At 24.6% G+C, this 19670-nt stretch overlaps 1 protein-coding gene across 4 annotated transcripts; it reads left to right on the forward strand.

Moving 5' to 3' along the window:
• Positions 1-8439: 8439 nt before the first annotated feature.
• Positions 8440-16614, forward strand: LOC124957290 (odorant receptor 4-like). Of its 4 annotated transcripts, none has more exons than XM_047514201.1 (8): positions 8440-8570; positions 10784-11231; positions 12671-12760; positions 12845-12956; positions 13603-13702; positions 15951-16061; positions 16140-16295; positions 16399-16614. In XM_047514201.1, the coding sequence occupies exons 1-8, from the start codon at positions 8550-8552 to the stop codon at positions 16447-16449; spliced, it is 1089 nt and encodes a 362-aa protein (XP_047370157.1). In that variant the 5' UTR covers positions 8440-8549; the 3' UTR covers positions 16450-16614. The 4 variants fall into 4 exon arrangements, with proteins under 4 accessions (XP_047370157.1, XP_047370158.1, XP_047370156.1 ...); XM_047514202.1 differs by having other exon boundaries at positions 12671-12751; XM_047514200.1 differs by having other exon boundaries at positions 12671-12956.
• Positions 16615-19670: the final 3056 nt, after the last annotated feature.

Here is a 19670-nt window from a genome sequence, read left to right on the forward strand (position 1 = left end):
TTCAAACTTACATGTGATAAAGTAATAATAATGATAATAATAATAATAATAATAATAGTACAAAAAAAAATGGGTTAGAAAAATTGAAATAAATACGTGTGTAGCCATGTAATTTTATTAAATTAATTTTATTAATTTTTATTCTATTAAAAAATATTTCTACATAAGAGTATGGAGTCTATACGTGTCTATTCAAAGAAAAATTATTATTATTATTTATACGAATATTCAAACATGATTAATCAACTTTTTTCAAAATTAAAAACACATTTGAGTTAGACTTGTTATTTTTTTTTTACCATTATTATTGTTTGTCAATAAATTCCAAATGTATACGACAACAAAATTAGTATTGACCGAGACGATCATTTTTTTTTTTTACATACACAAAAACCGAAAGAAGTCTCTGATCAATCACAGATACTATAATAATATCGTCTATATTTATTTGGATACTGCAGTTGTATGCATTTATTACCTGTAATCTATTTCAAATTATTATACAAATATTAATTTCATTTGAATAGTCAATATTCAGGATCGATAATGGAACAGTCTCGATCATCTAACTGTTTGTAAGAATGATAAATACTGCATTCACTGTCAACACAATTTATAGAGTTTATATATATGTAGAATATTTTTCTTAATCCTATCTGGAAGATACGAATTAGCGAAACTCCGATCAGTTATTCTTAATTAATAAGGATTTTATTAATGAATGTATTACAATAATACAACTCTTTATTTCTAGGTCATTCTACTGATGATCATCATTTATTCTGCGCTTGGTGCACTTAGGACCTTTTTTCGTTACTCTTCGTTTGGCCTAATTAAAACTATCCTCCGTTCATTTTTTTCACGTTTACCCTATAGCATTTTTCATCCTCATTCCCATTCGTGCATATGCATTCGGTAATTCTTAACGCTCTTTATCTCCTATTCGTTATTTTGTTCACTTAATTGCTTTGTTATCAATTTCACTAACTATCATACTTTTGTTCGACCATCAATCAACTTATTTCATACTCACACACACACACATACACACACAAATAATGCTAGAACTTTTCATTCCATGTACATTTGGAATATTTGAACATCAAAGTGTACAATCATTTCAAATAATATTTTACAAAAGAAATTAAATTTGAATAAACTAATAAATAATGACAATCAATGAAGTAAACAAAATTGAAAGGAACGTTACAAAAATTCATTAAAAAAGAAATTCTTTACAAAAAATAAAAGGAACAGTGGAAACAAATGTTACTTAGAAAAAAAAAAAATATGAACAAGCCAATCAATTTCTATATCAAACAATTGGATTATTTTGAAGATCTATGATATTCTTTGATTAAAAAGATAAAGTAGCGATGTTCAATGAGATTCCTGTCCTTGGATCTATTGTTGATAATTTAATGATCCAAAGTACCGTACGCAAGGTGACTAAAACTGTCATTTGTATTTTTCGTAATTCCGTAAAGTCGACATAGCAACAAAATATCTTCACTTAGATCTTCATTGAATTTCCTTTAATTTCTTCCAAATGTTTTTTGGTAAAGCTTTATATCCATGGTCAAAAATGTCTTATCCAATCTTTAGCATTTGCTTGGTACCAAACTGCGCCATGATCCTGGATCGTGTAGACAGTAATGATGTACAGAATCCTCATTTGTGAAACTGTAATGATGAAATGTTTATCGAATGAGTTCTCGTTACATCTATTTCTACTTTATCGACGGATCGACGTTAATCGTTAATTTATTGTAAATGAGTCTTTATGCTCCACATTACATTTTTTGTCTATGGCAATTGTTATCAGTTTTTTTGCCAATACTAGCAAACTTTACATATACTCATGCACATATTATTGCTACGGAATTATTATAAAATAAAAGACGATTGAAAAAGGGAATGAAATGTTCTGGAAGTGATACTGTTGATCGATTTGAGATCGTTGAACGATAGAATTAAATTGTTTTTATTATCACTATAATTCCGTTATTTTTTATGTATATCCTTCGTAATTATCTACATTCAAAAAATGTAAGAAACAAATTGATTTCTTTTTTTATCCAAAAAATGTCATGTACGTCCTTAATTTATTTGATAATACCTAATTGATACTTTATTTTTTGTCGCTTTTAGGGTCAAGAAACGGAGGATATTTTAACATCGTTCACGTTTGTTTTATACTTTTCTTGCGTGATAAATACACTTTTCGCTTACTGTTTCGTCGGTAAATGTTTTATTCAGGAAGTAAATAAAACAATCAATAATTTTTTAGATCATTTAAATATCAATTATCTGATTAATGTCATTCGTTTTATTCCGATTAGAGTAACAATTTTGCTAACGCCATTTACAATTACGAATAGTATAACTTACCGGCAAAGGATTCCAAATTTTTTCTTATTTGTTTGATACGCATGAAAAGACCGATACGTTTTAACGTCTGGCAATTTTGCCGTCTTGTCCTTGATCGTCTTCACAGACTTAAGTATGTTTCAAATTATTTCTTCAATTTTTTAATTATGTTACTTACTATTACAATGCAATGATTATTTTATTGTACTATTATTATTATCATTTTCTTTGTCTTAATATTTGCAGATTTTGAATTCTTCTATGAGATATTTATCGATATTGCGATCATTACAAAAAATTTGTCTACACATCATTGATTTATACTAATTTATGGAATACAAATATAAATATAATTTTAAGACGATCATTCAAAACTCTCAGTTTCTTTTTTCATCAACATAATTTGTGTCAAATGTAAGAGAACTTTACCAGGTACACCAGTTATTATATTTTGTAAAAAAATATGACTAATTATTTTCGATTCTATTGATTTCCAAACGTACATGTGATAAAGTAATAATAATAATAATAATAATAATAATAATAATAATAATAATAATAATAATAATAATAATAATAATAAAATAGAATTTGTTAGAAAAATTGAAATAAATAAGCATGTAGCCATGTTATTCTAAAAAGTATGGCGTTTATATATGTATATCCATTCAAAGAATAATTATTATTATTATCATCCATACGAATATCCAAGTATTAATTAATCAATTTCTTCAAAGTTAAAAATACACTTGAGCCCAATTAATTTTTTTTTTCTTATTAATGTTTTTCAATAATTTACATGCAACAACAGAATTATTATTGACAAAGACGTTTTTTTTTTTTTTTACTTACATGAAAACGAACCTTCTAATCAATCACAGATATTATGTAAATATCGTCTATATTTATCTAAATACTGCAGTTTTATGCATTTATTGTCAGTTGTCTGTTTAGAATTATTATAAAGATATTAATTGCATTTGAATGTCGAATATTCAAGATTAATTATTGGACGAACTCATTCGACAAATTTTGTTTGTAAGAATAAGTACTTCATTCACTACCTGCAAAATTTATAAAAAGAAATTAATATTCTATTAATTATTTGAACATTAAAATGTGCAAACGTTCACAATATATATTTTACATAATATTAAAATTGAATAAACTATAAATAAGGATAATAAATAAGAATCATCAACGAGATATAATATTAATTTACAAAAATGAAAGAGAAAGTGGAAACAAATGTTACTCGAAAAAAAGTATATGAATAGGAACATTTATATGTCGACAAATGAGGAAATTAATATATGCGTAAAAATTATATTAAATAAAAATCATTAATGATATACGAAGAAGAAAAAGAATCCAAATTCATAGAATGCGAGTGATACATAATAGAAAAAATATATATATATACATATATATTATAATTAAATATATAAAAATTATAAAAAAAATATATAATAAAAAATTATAAAACAAATATATAAAAAAATATATAAAAATATATTAAATATATATATATATATATATATATATATATATTATAATAAAAATAAAAAAATATATATATGTATGTATAATTAGTATGAAAAAATATTGGTAAGTAAAGTTTCAGAAAAAATGAAGATTAGTGGATTGCCAATAAGGATTAATAAATTAAAAAAGTAAAGAAAAAGAAATCTTGTGCAAAACAGCTGATAATTATAATAAAAAATAAAAAAATGTTATATATAAAAAAATATATAAAAATATATTAAATATATATATATATATATATATATATATATATATTATAATAAAAATACAAATATATATATATGTATGTATAATTAGTATGAAAAAATATTGGTAAGTAAAGTTTCAGAAAAAATGAAGATTAGTGGATTGCCAATAAGGATTAATAAATTAAAAAAGTAAAGAAAAAGAAATCTTGTGCAAAACAGCTGATAATTATAATAAAAAATAAAAAAATGTTATATAATAAAAAATTATAAAACAAATATATAAAAAAATATATAAAAATATATTAAATATATTGTATATATTATAATAAAAATAAAAAAAAATATATATATATATATGTATAATTAGTGTAAGAAAATAATGGTGAGTAAAGTTTCAGAAAAAATGAAGATTAGTGGATTGCCAATAAGGATTAATAAATTAAAAAAGTAAAGAAAAAGAAATCTTGTGTAAAAGAACTGATAATTAGAAAGAAAAAAGTTTCCTTTTTTTGCCTAGAAATTGTGTACGTCCTTAAGTACTTATACTCGGTACTCCCCTAAAGTAAAACTCTCTATAATAAAGGACAACGGTAAGAACTATTTACGAATACTAATTCCCTTGAAGAAAAAAATTTTTTTTTGTATACCACCACCTTTTAATTCAAGCACGAACAAATGCCTTTCGTTCGTCTTATTACGCAGAACTAAAAAGCTTCAAGAGAATGAAAGGGTGACTGAACGAAAAGGGGGTTGAACTTGGGAACATTTTTACATAGCCGATAAACTTAGAAACTTGGAAGTATAGCCGAATGAGAATACGTGAATATAAATTAGGGTAAGATGTTACTTTTTTTTCCTCTATAACTATGATCACCCTCTTCCCAAAAAAAAAAAAAAAAAAAAAAAAATAAAAGAGTAAAAAAAGAAAAAGAAAAAATTTCAATGACAACTAAATGAATAGAAATTATTAAGAAATTTCACATGATTATTATGAAACAAATGGATAATCCTAACAGATGAATCGATCCAATGATCATTATTTATACATATTGCAATTTCTTTTCAGCAACTATCATCGATCTAAGCGTTATCTATGATCGTAATAAAGTAACTGTTCAATTCGTTGTTAGAAGAAGTCAACGACGAATCGTTTCTCAATATTTTTTTTCGACAACTTGAAATTAACTATTCAAGCAACCATTAAACGCATATATCATTTTTTTTTCAAACGAAAAGTTTACCTAAGAGAACGTTCGATCGTTTTGCCGTCAATTATTTTGGAACATTCGAAGGGATAATGTTTGATAGAATAGTTTAGAAGTAAGATAAAGATCACGGGTTTGATTTTTTTTTTTTTTTTATTTTTTCTCTTTTCCTTTTCTAACTAAATAAGTATTTACACATGATTATTGATCAAGCAACGAAGTGATTCATTTCTTAGCATAATCGTTATCGTAGATGACAAATGAGATTCTATTTAGGAACTTGAAATGATACCAATCAATAACTTACTTTAAAAACGATCAGCTTATATCAGCAAATTTAAATCTGGTCTGACATTGAAAAAATTGTCATCGTGCGTTTGATGATAACGCATCTGCACATTTTCCTTTTGAGTTGCCATAATCAATTGCCGTTGGAAATTATTGTCAACAATTGAAATGATTGCTTAAAGAATTTTTGAAAAAATAGCCGACACATGGCAATAACATATGCGTCATACTGAAACATGCTTTTAGCAGAATTCATGCACCAAAAACAATCCAAGAAAATAATAAACCAACTAAGCTTGAAAGTTTTATCAAATTCATTTATCGTATTCATTCGATATTATACCATCGAATTATATTATTTGTTTATATTTATCGAGAAATTCATAAAAAATAAAATGTGTCTAAATGTCAATGGTTTTTAGATTAATCTTGATTTATAATTTTCATCACAGTGGGCATATTTTTATGAACATTGATTTGAAAAATTACAGAAATCATGGCAAATACGCAATTGATTAGAAAATAATAAAAAAGATAATTTGTATCAATGTGTATTTCTAATATTAACTTAATCGATTACTTATGCGTAGCCAATAATATTAAACGAGTAATATGATGTATCATTGTATCGGACATTAATACGATAAGAATATATTGAAATATTTGTTTTAATCATCTAATCTAATGTTTTTGTTCTTTTATATTTTCGTAATATTTTTTCTGAAAAAAAAAAAAATATTTCCTTTCTTTTTCTCTTTTTTTTTTTACTTTTCAGGAAAACAAAACAATTCGATGGGTTATGAATTGCATGACCATGTTCGTCAATTTGTCCGTTCAAATAATTGCACAGTTCGCCATATTGTTCCATAAGATGAAGACAATATTAAATAATTCTGAAAATTATCATAATCTGCATGTAGGAACTTGACGGATTTTTTAAATATAAAATCAATTATTTCTAATATTATTAATTCTCATACGTACGTGTCATAAAATATCATAATAATTATAATAATATATAAATATTTGTTTGTAAAATTCAAATAAATATGTATATAGCTATGTAATTCTGAAAAGTATTTTACATAAGAGCATGATGCCCATAGATGTCTGAATAAAAAAAAAGAAAAAAATTATTATTATTATTCATAAGAATATCAAAGGATAATTAATCAATTTTTTCCAAGTTAAAAACATATTTAGGTCTAATTTGCTTTTTTTCTCTTTTTTGTTATTATTGTTTTTTTTAATAAATTACGTATATAAACGACAACAAAATTGATAATGACAAAAATGATCTTTTTTTTTGAACTTACATGAAAATCAAATTAATTATTTGATCAATCACAGATATTATGTAAATGTCGATTATGTTTATCTATACACTGCAATATATATATATATATATATATATATATATATATATATATGTATTTATTGTTAACTATCTGTTAAAATTATTACATAAATGTTAACTTCATTTAAATAGTCAATATTCAAGATCGATTCAATTCAAACAATCTCGATCATCTAACCGTTCGTAAGAATGATAAATCCTCCTTTCAATATCTGCAAAATTTATAAAAAAAAGAAAAATTGAATATATTTTAATTATTTGAATATAAAAATGTGCAAACGTTTATATATAATATTTTATATAAAATTAAAATTGACTAATGTAATAAATAAAAGAAAAATAATTTTTCATTATAAAAACGAAAGAAAAAGTGAAAACAATTGTTACTCAAAAAAAAAAAGGTCTCCATATCGATAAATGAGGAAATCAAAGATTGGTTAAAAAAAAAAAAAAAAAAAAAAAAAATATATAATAAATCAAAACAATTAATGATGTAAAAGTAAAAAAAAAAAAAACAAAGAAAATTTGAAGAAAAAGCAACGCTCATATGAAGCAAGTGTTACGTAAAAAAAAAAAAAAAAAAAAAAATCTGACTTGGATTGACAAAATAACAAATATTTTAAAATCTGAAAAAATATAGGGATTGTTGTATTACAAATAGCGAATGACGATATAAAAAGTAAAGAAAGAGAAATCTTGTGAAAGAAGAAACAACTGATAATTAAAGCAAAAAAAAAAAAAAAGTTGCCTTCTTTACGTAGAAATCATGTATGTCCTTGAGCAATGCACCCGTATCACATCCCTAACGTGAAAATTTCGAAAATAAAGGACAACATTTAAAGACAATTAACGAATACATTTTTCCGTGTGGAGAAAGAAAAAATTGTTGTCTTCTAAACCATCACCATTTAATTCAAGGACAATCGATGTCTTTCGTTCGTCGTATCACGCAAAACTGAAAGCAAAAAGAGAACGAAAGAACGATCGAACGAAAAATACTAGAAAGTGAAAATATTTTTATATTGTAGACAAAAAAAAAAAAAAGAAATGATAAACTTTGAACTATGTCCGAAGGAAGAAGAATGATAATAATCTATGGTAACATGTTACTTTTTTTTCTCTACATCTATGATAATCCTCTTTTTAAAAAAAGGAAAAAATAGAAATGGAAAAAAGAAAAAGAAAAAAAAAAAAAGGAAAGAAAAGAAAAGGAAAAATTTCAATGACAGATAAATGGAGTGGAGTTATAACAAGTTTTGTATGAGGGTTGTAAAACAGGGGGGAGAACATATGCTTGAACCGATGCAATGAGAATACATTTTTTATGTATACTCTAATCCCACACCCCACCTACCCTTCGTTATACCATCAAACTATAGTAATCAATGATCGTAATAAAGTAACTGTTTAACTCCCTGTTAAAACGGGTTAAAGACGAGTTGTTTCTCGATATTTTTTTTTTTGTTTCGTCGACTTCGGATTAACTATTCAATCAACCCTTAGACGCATATACTATCCTTTTTTTAAACGGAGTTTACCAGGGAGGACGCTCGCCCTTTTTAACGTCAGTCTGTCGCGAACCTTCGAAGGGATAAAATGGAAAAGGATAGCATAGAAGTAAGATAAAGAGCACGATTTTGTTTCTTCTTTATTTTTTATTTCTTTTTTCCTCTCTCTCTCTCTCTCTCTCTCTCTCTCTCTCTCTCTCTCTCTCTCTCTCTCTCTTTATTTTTTTCTTTTTTTTTTTTTTAAACCGTACAACGAGCCTCGTGCCGAATAATACAGTGATCGTATATACAATGCTGATAAGTGCCGTGAATATTCTTTATAGTGTTCGAAAATAATTTTTCATCGATCAATGTGTTCAACGTTCATAACAATTGAATATTATTTTTGTGAAATTTTATTTCTTAATTAATTTATTTATTTCTCGTATATATATATATATATATATTTTTTTTTTGTCATCGTGCAATTTGATTTATAAGCGTAAAGATATTATTAATTTTGTTTATTCTTTACGTTCTTATATTTCGCTTTTGTTTTTTTTTTTGTTTGTAATCTACAATTACAGTATCGCGCTCTCTGTCTTTGACGTTTGATTTTTGATCGTAAAGAATTATTTGATTTTACGAAAAAAAAAAAAAAAATATATATATATGATATATATTTCTAAAGAAAATATATTTTTATGTGAATACACGAACGTGAATACAGTGAAAAATTATAAATCGACGTAATTTAATAATTGTATTCAATGATTTCGATGAACAATCGTCGTATAAAATTTTTTACGGATCATACGTCGAGTGTTAAAAAACGATGCATTGACATATTCTTATCTAGGAATTGCGATGTTTTCGACAAAAAAAAAAAAGTTGTTCTACCAAGTGATCATCTGATTTCAAATATTGAAATATTACTTCGTTTATTGTTATTTATTTCGTGAAAGATTTAACAGCATCTCACTATTTTGTGAGTAAATTTTGTTGTTTGATAAAAAAAAAAAAAAAAAAAAAAAAGAATATTTCACATGAAAATTTACTAATTTTCCTTTCATTTTGTATTTACGATAATAAGTTTCTGATATAAAAAAAAAAAAACATATGTTCATATTCGAAAAAAAATTTAATTAAACTTCAATGAACTTCAAGATCGTTTATTAAACAAAAAACAAAAAGTGCAACAATATGGCCTCTGTTTATTATTCGAAAATTTTTATCAGACCTATTTTTCTCAAATACGTCGTGTTAATGCAATAAAAAATTAGTAACATTTTATTTAGATATCCATTATAACGTAATAAAGAATGCATAAATATGATAATAACACAGTAATATATATATATGATAATAATGCAATAATATATATATCATATTCTCATTTTTCACTGTTTTAAAATAAACTTTAGAAAATGGTAAAATATAAGATTATAAAATAATTATTAGAAAATTAAAATCAAAATTTAATAAGAATAATTAATTATTAATCAGTTTTAATTAATATTTAATTACCCAGTAACATAAACAGTTAATTATTGTAAACATATATATATATATTATTGATATATATAATTCTCTTTTCGTAATTATATATTATTATAAAATATTAACATATTAAAATATTAATCTTGAATATTAAAGTAATTTCAATATTTTAATATTAAATAAAAACAGCAACATTAATTATATATTTTCAAATAAATACATATAGATTTAAATATATTTTTGATACTAAAATATATATATATATATGTAAAATTATAAATAACAATATATAAATATATATCAATATATTGAATATATATAATCCCCTTAACGCACAGTTTTTTTTTTAAAAAAACCGGCCAAAAAGATTAAATTTTTTTTATGTAAAAAAACACAATTTAGTACATTGTCTCGGGAAAAAAAGTTAAAAAAAAAAAGAAAATACAAAAATAATCAAAATTTTTATTTTAATTTTGGATTTTGATCTACATTGCAGAAAAGAGCATTTTTTTATCTTTTTATCTTTTTATCTTTCTTTTTTTATCTTTCTTTTCGAATTACTATTTCGGAAAAAAACAACAGATTTTTTTGCTTTCACATTGTTATTTTCAATTCACGATTATATTCGAGTGTGAAAAATTATAGTAGCATAAAATATACAACGACGCTCGAATTATCTCGAATGTGCACAGTTCGTCCTGTTTAGTACAAGTTAAGGGGTTAAATGTACTCTAATAAAATGTATGTTGTAATATGTTACATAATAAAATGTAAGATGCATAATTTAAGTAATTAATTTGAAACCAATCTAACATATTAATCGATTGAATGTTTCTTTTATAGGAACATGGATTTGCCAACGTCCGAAGGTCATTCAATTGGAGTTCAAGACTTTTAAAATGCATGGGAATTTGGCCATTGAAAAATTACCTTCCATTATTTCTCTTCTTCTTCATATATCTTTTCCTTCATATTTCTCTAACAGTCGCAAATTTAATTTGGTCTCCAAAAACCATGGACATTGTCATAATGAGCGTAGCAGAGAATATGGAACAAATGATGACACTTACGAAAATAACAATCGCTAGAATCAATCGAGATGAATTACGTAAATTATTCATAGAACTCAAGGAATATTCATTGACTGAGAAATATGAAACTAAAGAGCAGAAATTGACATTCGTGAATTATACTAAATTACCTCCATATTTTATTGTAATAATTGCCTTTTCAATGTCAATGGCCGAATTAATTTATTACCTGACTCGAGTTGCCGAAGGAATTCAAATTGGTAATTCATAATATTTGTTCCTTCTTTATATGTGACATTATATTTTATATATTTAATATTAATTTTTTTTTTTATGGATTTATCATTAAGTATAACCCTATTATTATTTTTTCTATGTATTAATTTATTTAATTATTATTGGATTAATAGATGTACTCACACACACACACACATACACACATACACAAACACAAACACACATTAATATACATATGCACGTAATAGTTGCCAATTATTTTTAATATTTTTCATAAGTAAATTAATTTCGAGCTCGTGAGATTTAAACTAATACATACGTCATTGTATGTCGTTTCATTTTCAATTAGGATTTCACGCAATAATTGCAAATTAAAGTAACAATAAATTTGTGATTATCTAATAGATAAATTTCGTAGAACAATAATTGCCAACGTTGATCCAAAAAACTTAATCAGTCATCATTTAGATTCGATTCGATTATATTCGAAATAGATATGAACTACAGAATTCGATTATGATTTCTTAAATGATCGATTATTTGTATTCCGTGTCAATTGTCGAATATGAAAGAAGATAAGCGAGGAAAAATTTGCACATCGTTGTTGACCAATCAACGAGATGATCAATTTCTTAAGATAATCATTAAAATTCAATAAAAATTGAATTTTATACAGTAACATTAAATTATAGCAATCGATGATTTTCTTCGAACCAATCAACTTTACACGACAAATAAGTCAGATCTAACGTTGAATGACTTGCCATCGTGCGTTTGATGATAACGCACCTATACAATATCCTTTTGAGTTGCCATAATCAATTGCCGTTGGTAATTATTGTCAACAATTGAAATGATTGCTTAAAGAATTTTTGAAAAAATAGCCGACACATGGCAATAACATATGCGTCATACTGAAACATGCTTTTAGCAGAATTCATGCACCAAAAACAATCCAAGAAAATAATAAACCAACTAAGCTTGAAAGTTTTATCAAATTCATTTATCGTATTCATTCGATATTATACCATCGAATTATATTATTTGTTTATATTTATCGAGAAATTCATAAAAAATAAAATGTCTCTAAATGTCAATGGTTTTTAGATTAATCTTGATTTATAATTTTCATCACAGTGGGCATATTTTTATGAACATTGATTTGAAAAATTACAGAAAACATGGCAAATACGCAATTAATTAGAAAATAATAAAAAAGATAATTTGTATCAATGTGTATTTCTAATATTAACTTAATCGATTACTTATGCGTAGCCAATAATATTAAACGAGTAATATGATGTATCATTGTATCGGACATTAATACGATATGAATATATTGAAATATTTGTTTTAATCATCTAATCTAATGTTTTTGTTCTTTTATATTTTCGTAATATTTTTTCTGAAAAAAAAAAAATATTTCCTTTCTTTTTCTCTTTTTTTTTTTTTTACTTTTCAGGAAAACAAAACAATTCCATGGGTTATGAATTGCCGTATAAAACAATCGATATCGTCGATTTAAGTGACGGCAGAATTTACGGTTTGTTGTGTGCTTATCAAATAATATTCATACCATGTGTCATATTAGGTTACGTAGGATTCGATTGCATGTTCGTCAATTTGTCTGTTCAAGTAATTGCACAGTTCGCCATATTGTCGTACAAGGTGAAGACATTATTAAATAATTCTAAAAATTATCATGAGGGTATGAAGAACATTGTACTACGACATTATCGATTGATAAGGTAAAGAAAATATCGTATAATTATATAAAAATAATTGATATGTGTATGTGTGTGTGTAAGTGTCTATATATATATATATATATACAATGTTAAATTATGTTATTTAGAAGTTTAGTAATTAATTGTTATAGTTTATTTTCAATCACACATACACACATACACATATACATATACACACTTGCATACGCATTTAAGTTTTTGCGTTTTGTAATATATTATAAAAAAATTGCTTTTTTTCCGAAATTATCTATTATTTTTATTATTTCTTTAATAAACCATTGATTTTATGGATGTCTTACTTAAATCATTTAATTCTTTCATCATTTTTATGTACTATTTTGTTATGTATTATTTTTTTATTTCCTATTTAATTATTTTTTTCGTTATATTTTCTTTGTTGTTTCGATATTACTTCATTATTTTATATTTATTATTATTTATCATTTGAATTACGTATTTATTAATTTCAATTATCTTCATGCCGTAGAATATATCAAATATTAAAGGAAATAATATTTCCATTCAAATAATACTGTATTGACTTTTTTTTTCTTATTTTCTTTCGATAATGTGAAATACAAACAATAATAATGAACTACATCGTAATATTTTATTTTTTATATATACATGAAATATAATATTTCAGATTGTCGGAAAAATTGGAAGATATCTTTAATTTTCCAATTATGCAGCTACTCTTGGGATCCACCATTCACATCTGCGTTTCTGGTTACTACTTACTGATGGTAAAAACACATGTTTTTTTTCTTTTTAAGGAAATACATAACTCCGTAGCAAAAAAAAACATTTTTTTCTATTTTCTATACTTCTCATATATTTTTAACTAATCTACGTAATTTTTTAAAATCAATTTTACTTTGATAGTACTTACTTTAAAGATTTAATTGATAATTTTCTTCTTCAAAACTGATAAAAAATGGCGGAGAAACTGGCTTTGTCATAGGTACGAGCAAAATTTGTAACTTATGATAATTGCCATGATAATTCATTGAAAAAAAAAGGAACTAATTCATTCATAAATCATTTTAAATATATAAAAATAAAATAAGTTCTTATTCTGTCGAATTTTTGAAATTACACTTTAAAAATGGCGAACATTTACATTTATCATTTATTGCTTCTTCGATAAGATGAAATGTTCTTTTAAAAAAAAAAAAAAAGAAATAGCAAAAAAGTCAAGTCAACTTAATATAATTGTATATTAAGTCGACTTAATATTAATTAAATGTAATTCAAATAATGAAGGAAAATTTTGAAATCTCTCGGTTCATTAGATCCTAAAAAAGTTCTCATTTAGATTTTTAATTTTTGAGGTTATTGTTATCAAAAAAAAAAAACATGATAATAACGATGGTAAAAACGTAATAATAATAATAATTACAATAATAATTATAATAATAATAGTAATTATAATAATAATAATAACAATAATAATAATAATAATAATAAGAACAAAAGTTATAAAAATAGTAATTATAATAATAATAATAAAAGTAATAATAATAATAATAATAATGGTAATGATAACAATAGTGATAATAATAATAATTATGATGATAATAATAATGCTAATAATAATAATAAAGTAATAATAATAATAACAAAAGTTATAATAATATTAATTCTAATAATAATAATAATAATAATAATAATAATAATAATAATAATAATAATAATAATAATAATAATAATAATAACAAAAGTTATAATAATAGTAATTATAATAATAATAATACTACTAATAATAATACTAGTAATAATAATAATAGTAATAATAATATTAATATTAATAATAATTATCATAATAATAATAATAATAATAACATAATAATAGTAATAATAACAATAATAATAACCTAATAATAATATTAATAATAATAGTAATAATAGTAATGATAACAATAGTGATGATAATAATAATAATGATGATAATAATAATACTAATAATAATAATAACAACAACAATAATAATCATAATAATAATAATAATAATAATAATATTATGCGTTATTCTTGTATCTATATTTACTTTACTGACGGATCCCTTATTATTTTATTGCATATGATTTTTTACACTCTGCTTTACATTCTCCATAAATGGCAATTATTATTAGTACTTCCTCTCGTACTAACAAAGTATACTTGTGAACCTGCACAAATTAGTCTTTCGGAATAGCGATAAAATGAAAAACAATTTAAAATGGAAATGAAAAATTATTTGGATGATATTGCTGTTCGATTTAAGAGTATTATCTGAACGAGACAAATACATTATTTATTATGGTCACTATAACTCTGCCATTTTTTTATGGATATCCTTCATTACTATCTGCATTCAAAAAAAAAAAAAAAAGAAAATGTAAGAAACAAATTGATTTCTTTTCTTATCCAAAAAAAAATATATAAACAATGTTAAATTATTTTATTTAGAAGTTTATTAATTAATTATTATAGTTTATTTTCAATCAAACATACACACATACACATATACATACACACAATTGTATACGCATTTAAGTTTTTGCGCTTTGTAATATATTATAAAAAATTGCTTTTTTTCCAAAATTATCTATTATTTTTATTATTTCTTTAATAAATCATTCATTTTATGGACGTCTTGCTTAAATCATTTAATTCTTTCATCATTTTTATGTACTATTTTGTTATGTATTATTTTTTTATTTTGTTATTTAATTATTTTTTTTTTCGTTATATTTTCTTTATCACTTCGATATTTCTTCATTATTTTATATTTATTATTATTTATCATTTGAATTACGTATTTATTAATTTCAATTATCTTCATGTCGTAGAATATATCAAAAATTAAAGGAAATGATATTTCCATTCAAATAACACTATTGTATTGACTCTTTTTTCCTTTTTTTTTTATTTTGTTTTAATAATGATCATGTATGTCCTTAATTTACATGATAATAACTAATCGATCATTTTCCTTTTTTTCATTTTTAGGGTCCAGAAATGACGGATATTTTAACATCTCTCTTATTCGTTTTCTACATGTTTTCCGTGACGGGGACACTTTTTGTTTATTGTTTCATCGGCGAATGTTTCATTCAGGAAGTATATAAATTATCAATAATTTCTATTATAATTAAAATAACAATTAATCGATTAATGTCATTTGTTTTATTCGATTAGAGTACAAAGTTTGGTAACGCCATTTATAATTACGAATGGTACAACTTGCCGGCAATGGACGCGAAATTTTTTCTCATTTGCATGATAAGAACGAAGAAACCACAATATTTAACGTCTGGCAAATTTGCCGTTTTATCCTTGACCGTTTTCACAGACGTAAGTATAATTTATATCTATTATTAAATTATGTTCGTTGCGTTTAACAATACAATCATTAATTTCATTATAATTATTATTATATATTTATTAACATTTGTAGATCATCAAAACGTCGATGGGATATTTATCGGTATTACGAACATTTGCGTGAACAGGACAAAAGTGAAATGGATTACGTAGTAACAAATTCTTTTTGTTTTTTGTTTTTTTTTTTTTTTTTTCTTAATTCATCTTCCTACGTAGAAAGAATAATGATTTTGTTTATATATCGTTGACTTGTATTAGCGTTATAGAATATATAAATACAATTCTAAGACGATCGATCAAAACTTTCAGTTCCTTTCTTTGTGAAAAAAATTTATTATCAAATGTAAGAGAACTGTACCAGTTGATATTTTTCTTAAAAAATCTGACCGATTATATCCGATTCAAACGTACATGTGATAAAGTAATAATAATGATAATAATAATAATAATAATAATAGTACAAAAAAAATGGGTTAGAAAAATTGAAATAAATACGTGTGTAGCCATGTAATTTTATTAAATTAATTTTATTAATTTTTATTCTATTAAAAAATATTTCTACATAAGAGTATGGAGTCCATACGTGTCTATTCAAAGAAAAATTATTATTATTACTCATACGAATATTCAAGCATGATTAATCAATTTTTTTCAAAATTAAAAACACATTTGAGTTAGGTTTGTTATTTTTTTTACCATTATTATTGTTTGTCAATAAATTCCGAATGTATACGACAACAAAATTAGTATTGACCGAGACGATCATTTTTTTTTTTTACATACACAAAAACCGAACGAAGTCTCTGATGAATCACAGATACTATATAAATATCGTCTATATTTATCTCGATACTGCAGTTGTATACATTTATTGCCTGTAATCTATTTCAAATTATTATACAAATATTAATTTCATTTGGATAGTCAATATTCAGGATCGATTATTGTACAGTCTCGATCATCTAACTGTTTGTAAGAATGATAAATACTGCATTCACTGTCAACACAATTTATAGAGTTTATATATATGTAGAATATTTTTCTTAATCCTATCTGGAAGATACGAATTAGCGAAACTCCGATCAGTTATTCTTAATTAATAAGGATTTTATTAATGAATGTATTACAATAATACAACTCTTTATTTCTAGGTCATTCTACTGATGATCATCATTTATTCTGCGCTTGGTACACTTAGGACCTTTTTTCGTTACTCTTCGTTTGGCCTAATTAAGACTATCCTCCGTTCATTTTTTTCACGTTTATCCTATAGCGTCTTTCATTCTCATTCACATTCATGCATATGCATTCGGTAATTGCTTTATCTCCTATTCGTTATTTTGTTCACTTAATTGCTTTGTTATCTACTTCATTAACGACACATTTCCATCTCATTCTTACTCTCAATGCCTCCAGTCTCCTCTCTTTCTATCATAAAAAATAAAGGCACGTCACAATGGATAGATTATGCTTTCGTTCGATAGTCGACTAAATTATCTCATAGACAACACACAAACACCCAGAAATTATATTAGAACCATTTCAACCTACATATAATTTGATTATTTGAACATCGAAATATGCAAACAATCATATATATTACTTTACATAAAATTAAAATTAAGTAAACTGATAAATAAAATCCATCAATGAAATTTAACACTAGATTACCCAAGGAAGTCATTTTGACTGCTTTTTAATTTCAATTAAAAAAACAATTACGTATATAATGACACGATTTCTTAGAATTTTGTGACTTTTTGTACAACATATAAATCCGTTTATTAATAATTGTAGTTACCTCCCCCCTCCTTCATTTTCGGTATATATATATATATGTGTGTGTTATACCCATATTGCCCAAAAGCAGTCAAAATGACTGCTTGGGAAATTTTAAATAATCAAATGACTCTTATTATTGAATTGAGTAAATTTCTTAACCAGTTCGGCTCTGTATTGAAATAACAGTGTTTATTTTTTTTCGATTACCATTACATGATAACATACAAGTACATGATAAATCGTCGATTTGGGTGTGTACATGATAAGTTGTAGTTGGCCAATAAGCTAAAGTAGTATTTGTTATTCGAATCTTTATGCAGTGATACTTTTTCTAACAAGTTGTTTATTTTATTTCTTTTGCACCCTAAATTCATGAAATAAAATGAAATAAGTAAAGAGTACTCCGATATAGAATCAGATGCAACAAATTCTATCATCTGAAGATGAAGTGGATTATATTCAAAGGTAAACATTTGATACTGAAGATAACGATGAAGAGTCGATCACCAATGATGAAAATGAAAGTGTCATCAATATGCCCAGGAAAAGATGTAGGTAAGTAGTTCAAACACTAATGAAGAAACTGAAAAAACTTTTAGGAGACCGAAACAGCTGTCGATGGTACTGTCTGGTCAAAAATTGACGAAGATGGTATTCCTGGAAGGTTACCATTTACTTTAATTTTCAAGGGTGTGAAAGGGCCAACAGATCAACTGCAACATCATCAAATGCAACCTATTCTAACAAATGCAAAATTTATCAAGTACTTGGTTTGTCACAACAACAAAACAAATAATTTATGTGAAAAATGTCAAAGGTATGTTTGCGGAAGATGTACACATAAAAAGATTTCCACTTTCATTTGCATAAAATGTACAAATAATAATGCATAAATTATTGAGTCGATCGGAAAGTCATTTCGTTTTTTTTTTTTTTTTGTGAAAATGAAAGACAATTTTCGTATAATGAACAAATATTTTATTAAATTATATATTCTGGTCCAATACCTTTTGCCATCTTTCTGGTAGTAGCATGATTCCACGCTCATAAAATTTTTGTGTCTTTTCTGGCAAAAAACTGATCGAGGTGGTTTTTGACCTTCTCATTTGAAGTGAAGGTTTTACCGTCTAAAAAATTTTGCAGTGATCGGAACAAATAATAATCCAAAGGTGCCAGATCTGGAGAATATGGTGGATGTGGCATTGTATCCCATTCATGCTGTAAAAGTTTTTGACGAGAGACCAAACTTGTATGAGATCTCGCATTATCTTGGTGGAACACTACATCTTTTCTGTTGATTAATTCTGGCCTTTTCTGTCGAAGTGCATCATTCAGTTCGTCCAGCTGATGACAGTAGACTTCCGAATTAATTGTTGTGTTATCCGGTAAAATCTAAAACAAAAATGATTCCTTTAAAATTCCACCAAACAGACAGCATCACATTTTTTTGATAGATATTGGCTTTGGAAATGCTTTGAGTCGGTTCATCTTTTTTGCTCCATGATCTCTTGCGTTTGACATTGTTATATACAACCCATCTTTCGTCCCCAGTAATGATGCGTT

The sequence above is a fragment of the Vespa velutina genome, chromosome 25, assembly GCF_912470025.1.
Source record: "Vespa velutina chromosome 25, iVesVel2.1, whole genome shotgun sequence".
Classification (NCBI taxonomy): domain Eukaryota; kingdom Metazoa; phylum Arthropoda; class Insecta; order Hymenoptera; family Vespidae; genus Vespa; species Vespa velutina.

Bases quoted from the DNA above. Each gene is read 5' to 3' on its own strand.
- LOC124957290 (XM_047514200.1), top strand. From the start codon at position 8,550: ATGGAAAAGGATAGCATAGAA. The intron at 8,571-10,783 runs GTAAGATAAAGA...TTTCTTTTATAG, and splicing joins TGGAAAAGGATAGCATAGAA to GAACATGGATTTGCCAACGT. The intron at 12,957-13,602 runs GTAAAGAAAATA...ATAATATTTCAG, and splicing joins CGACATTATCGATTGATAAG to ATTGTCGGAAAAATTGGAAG.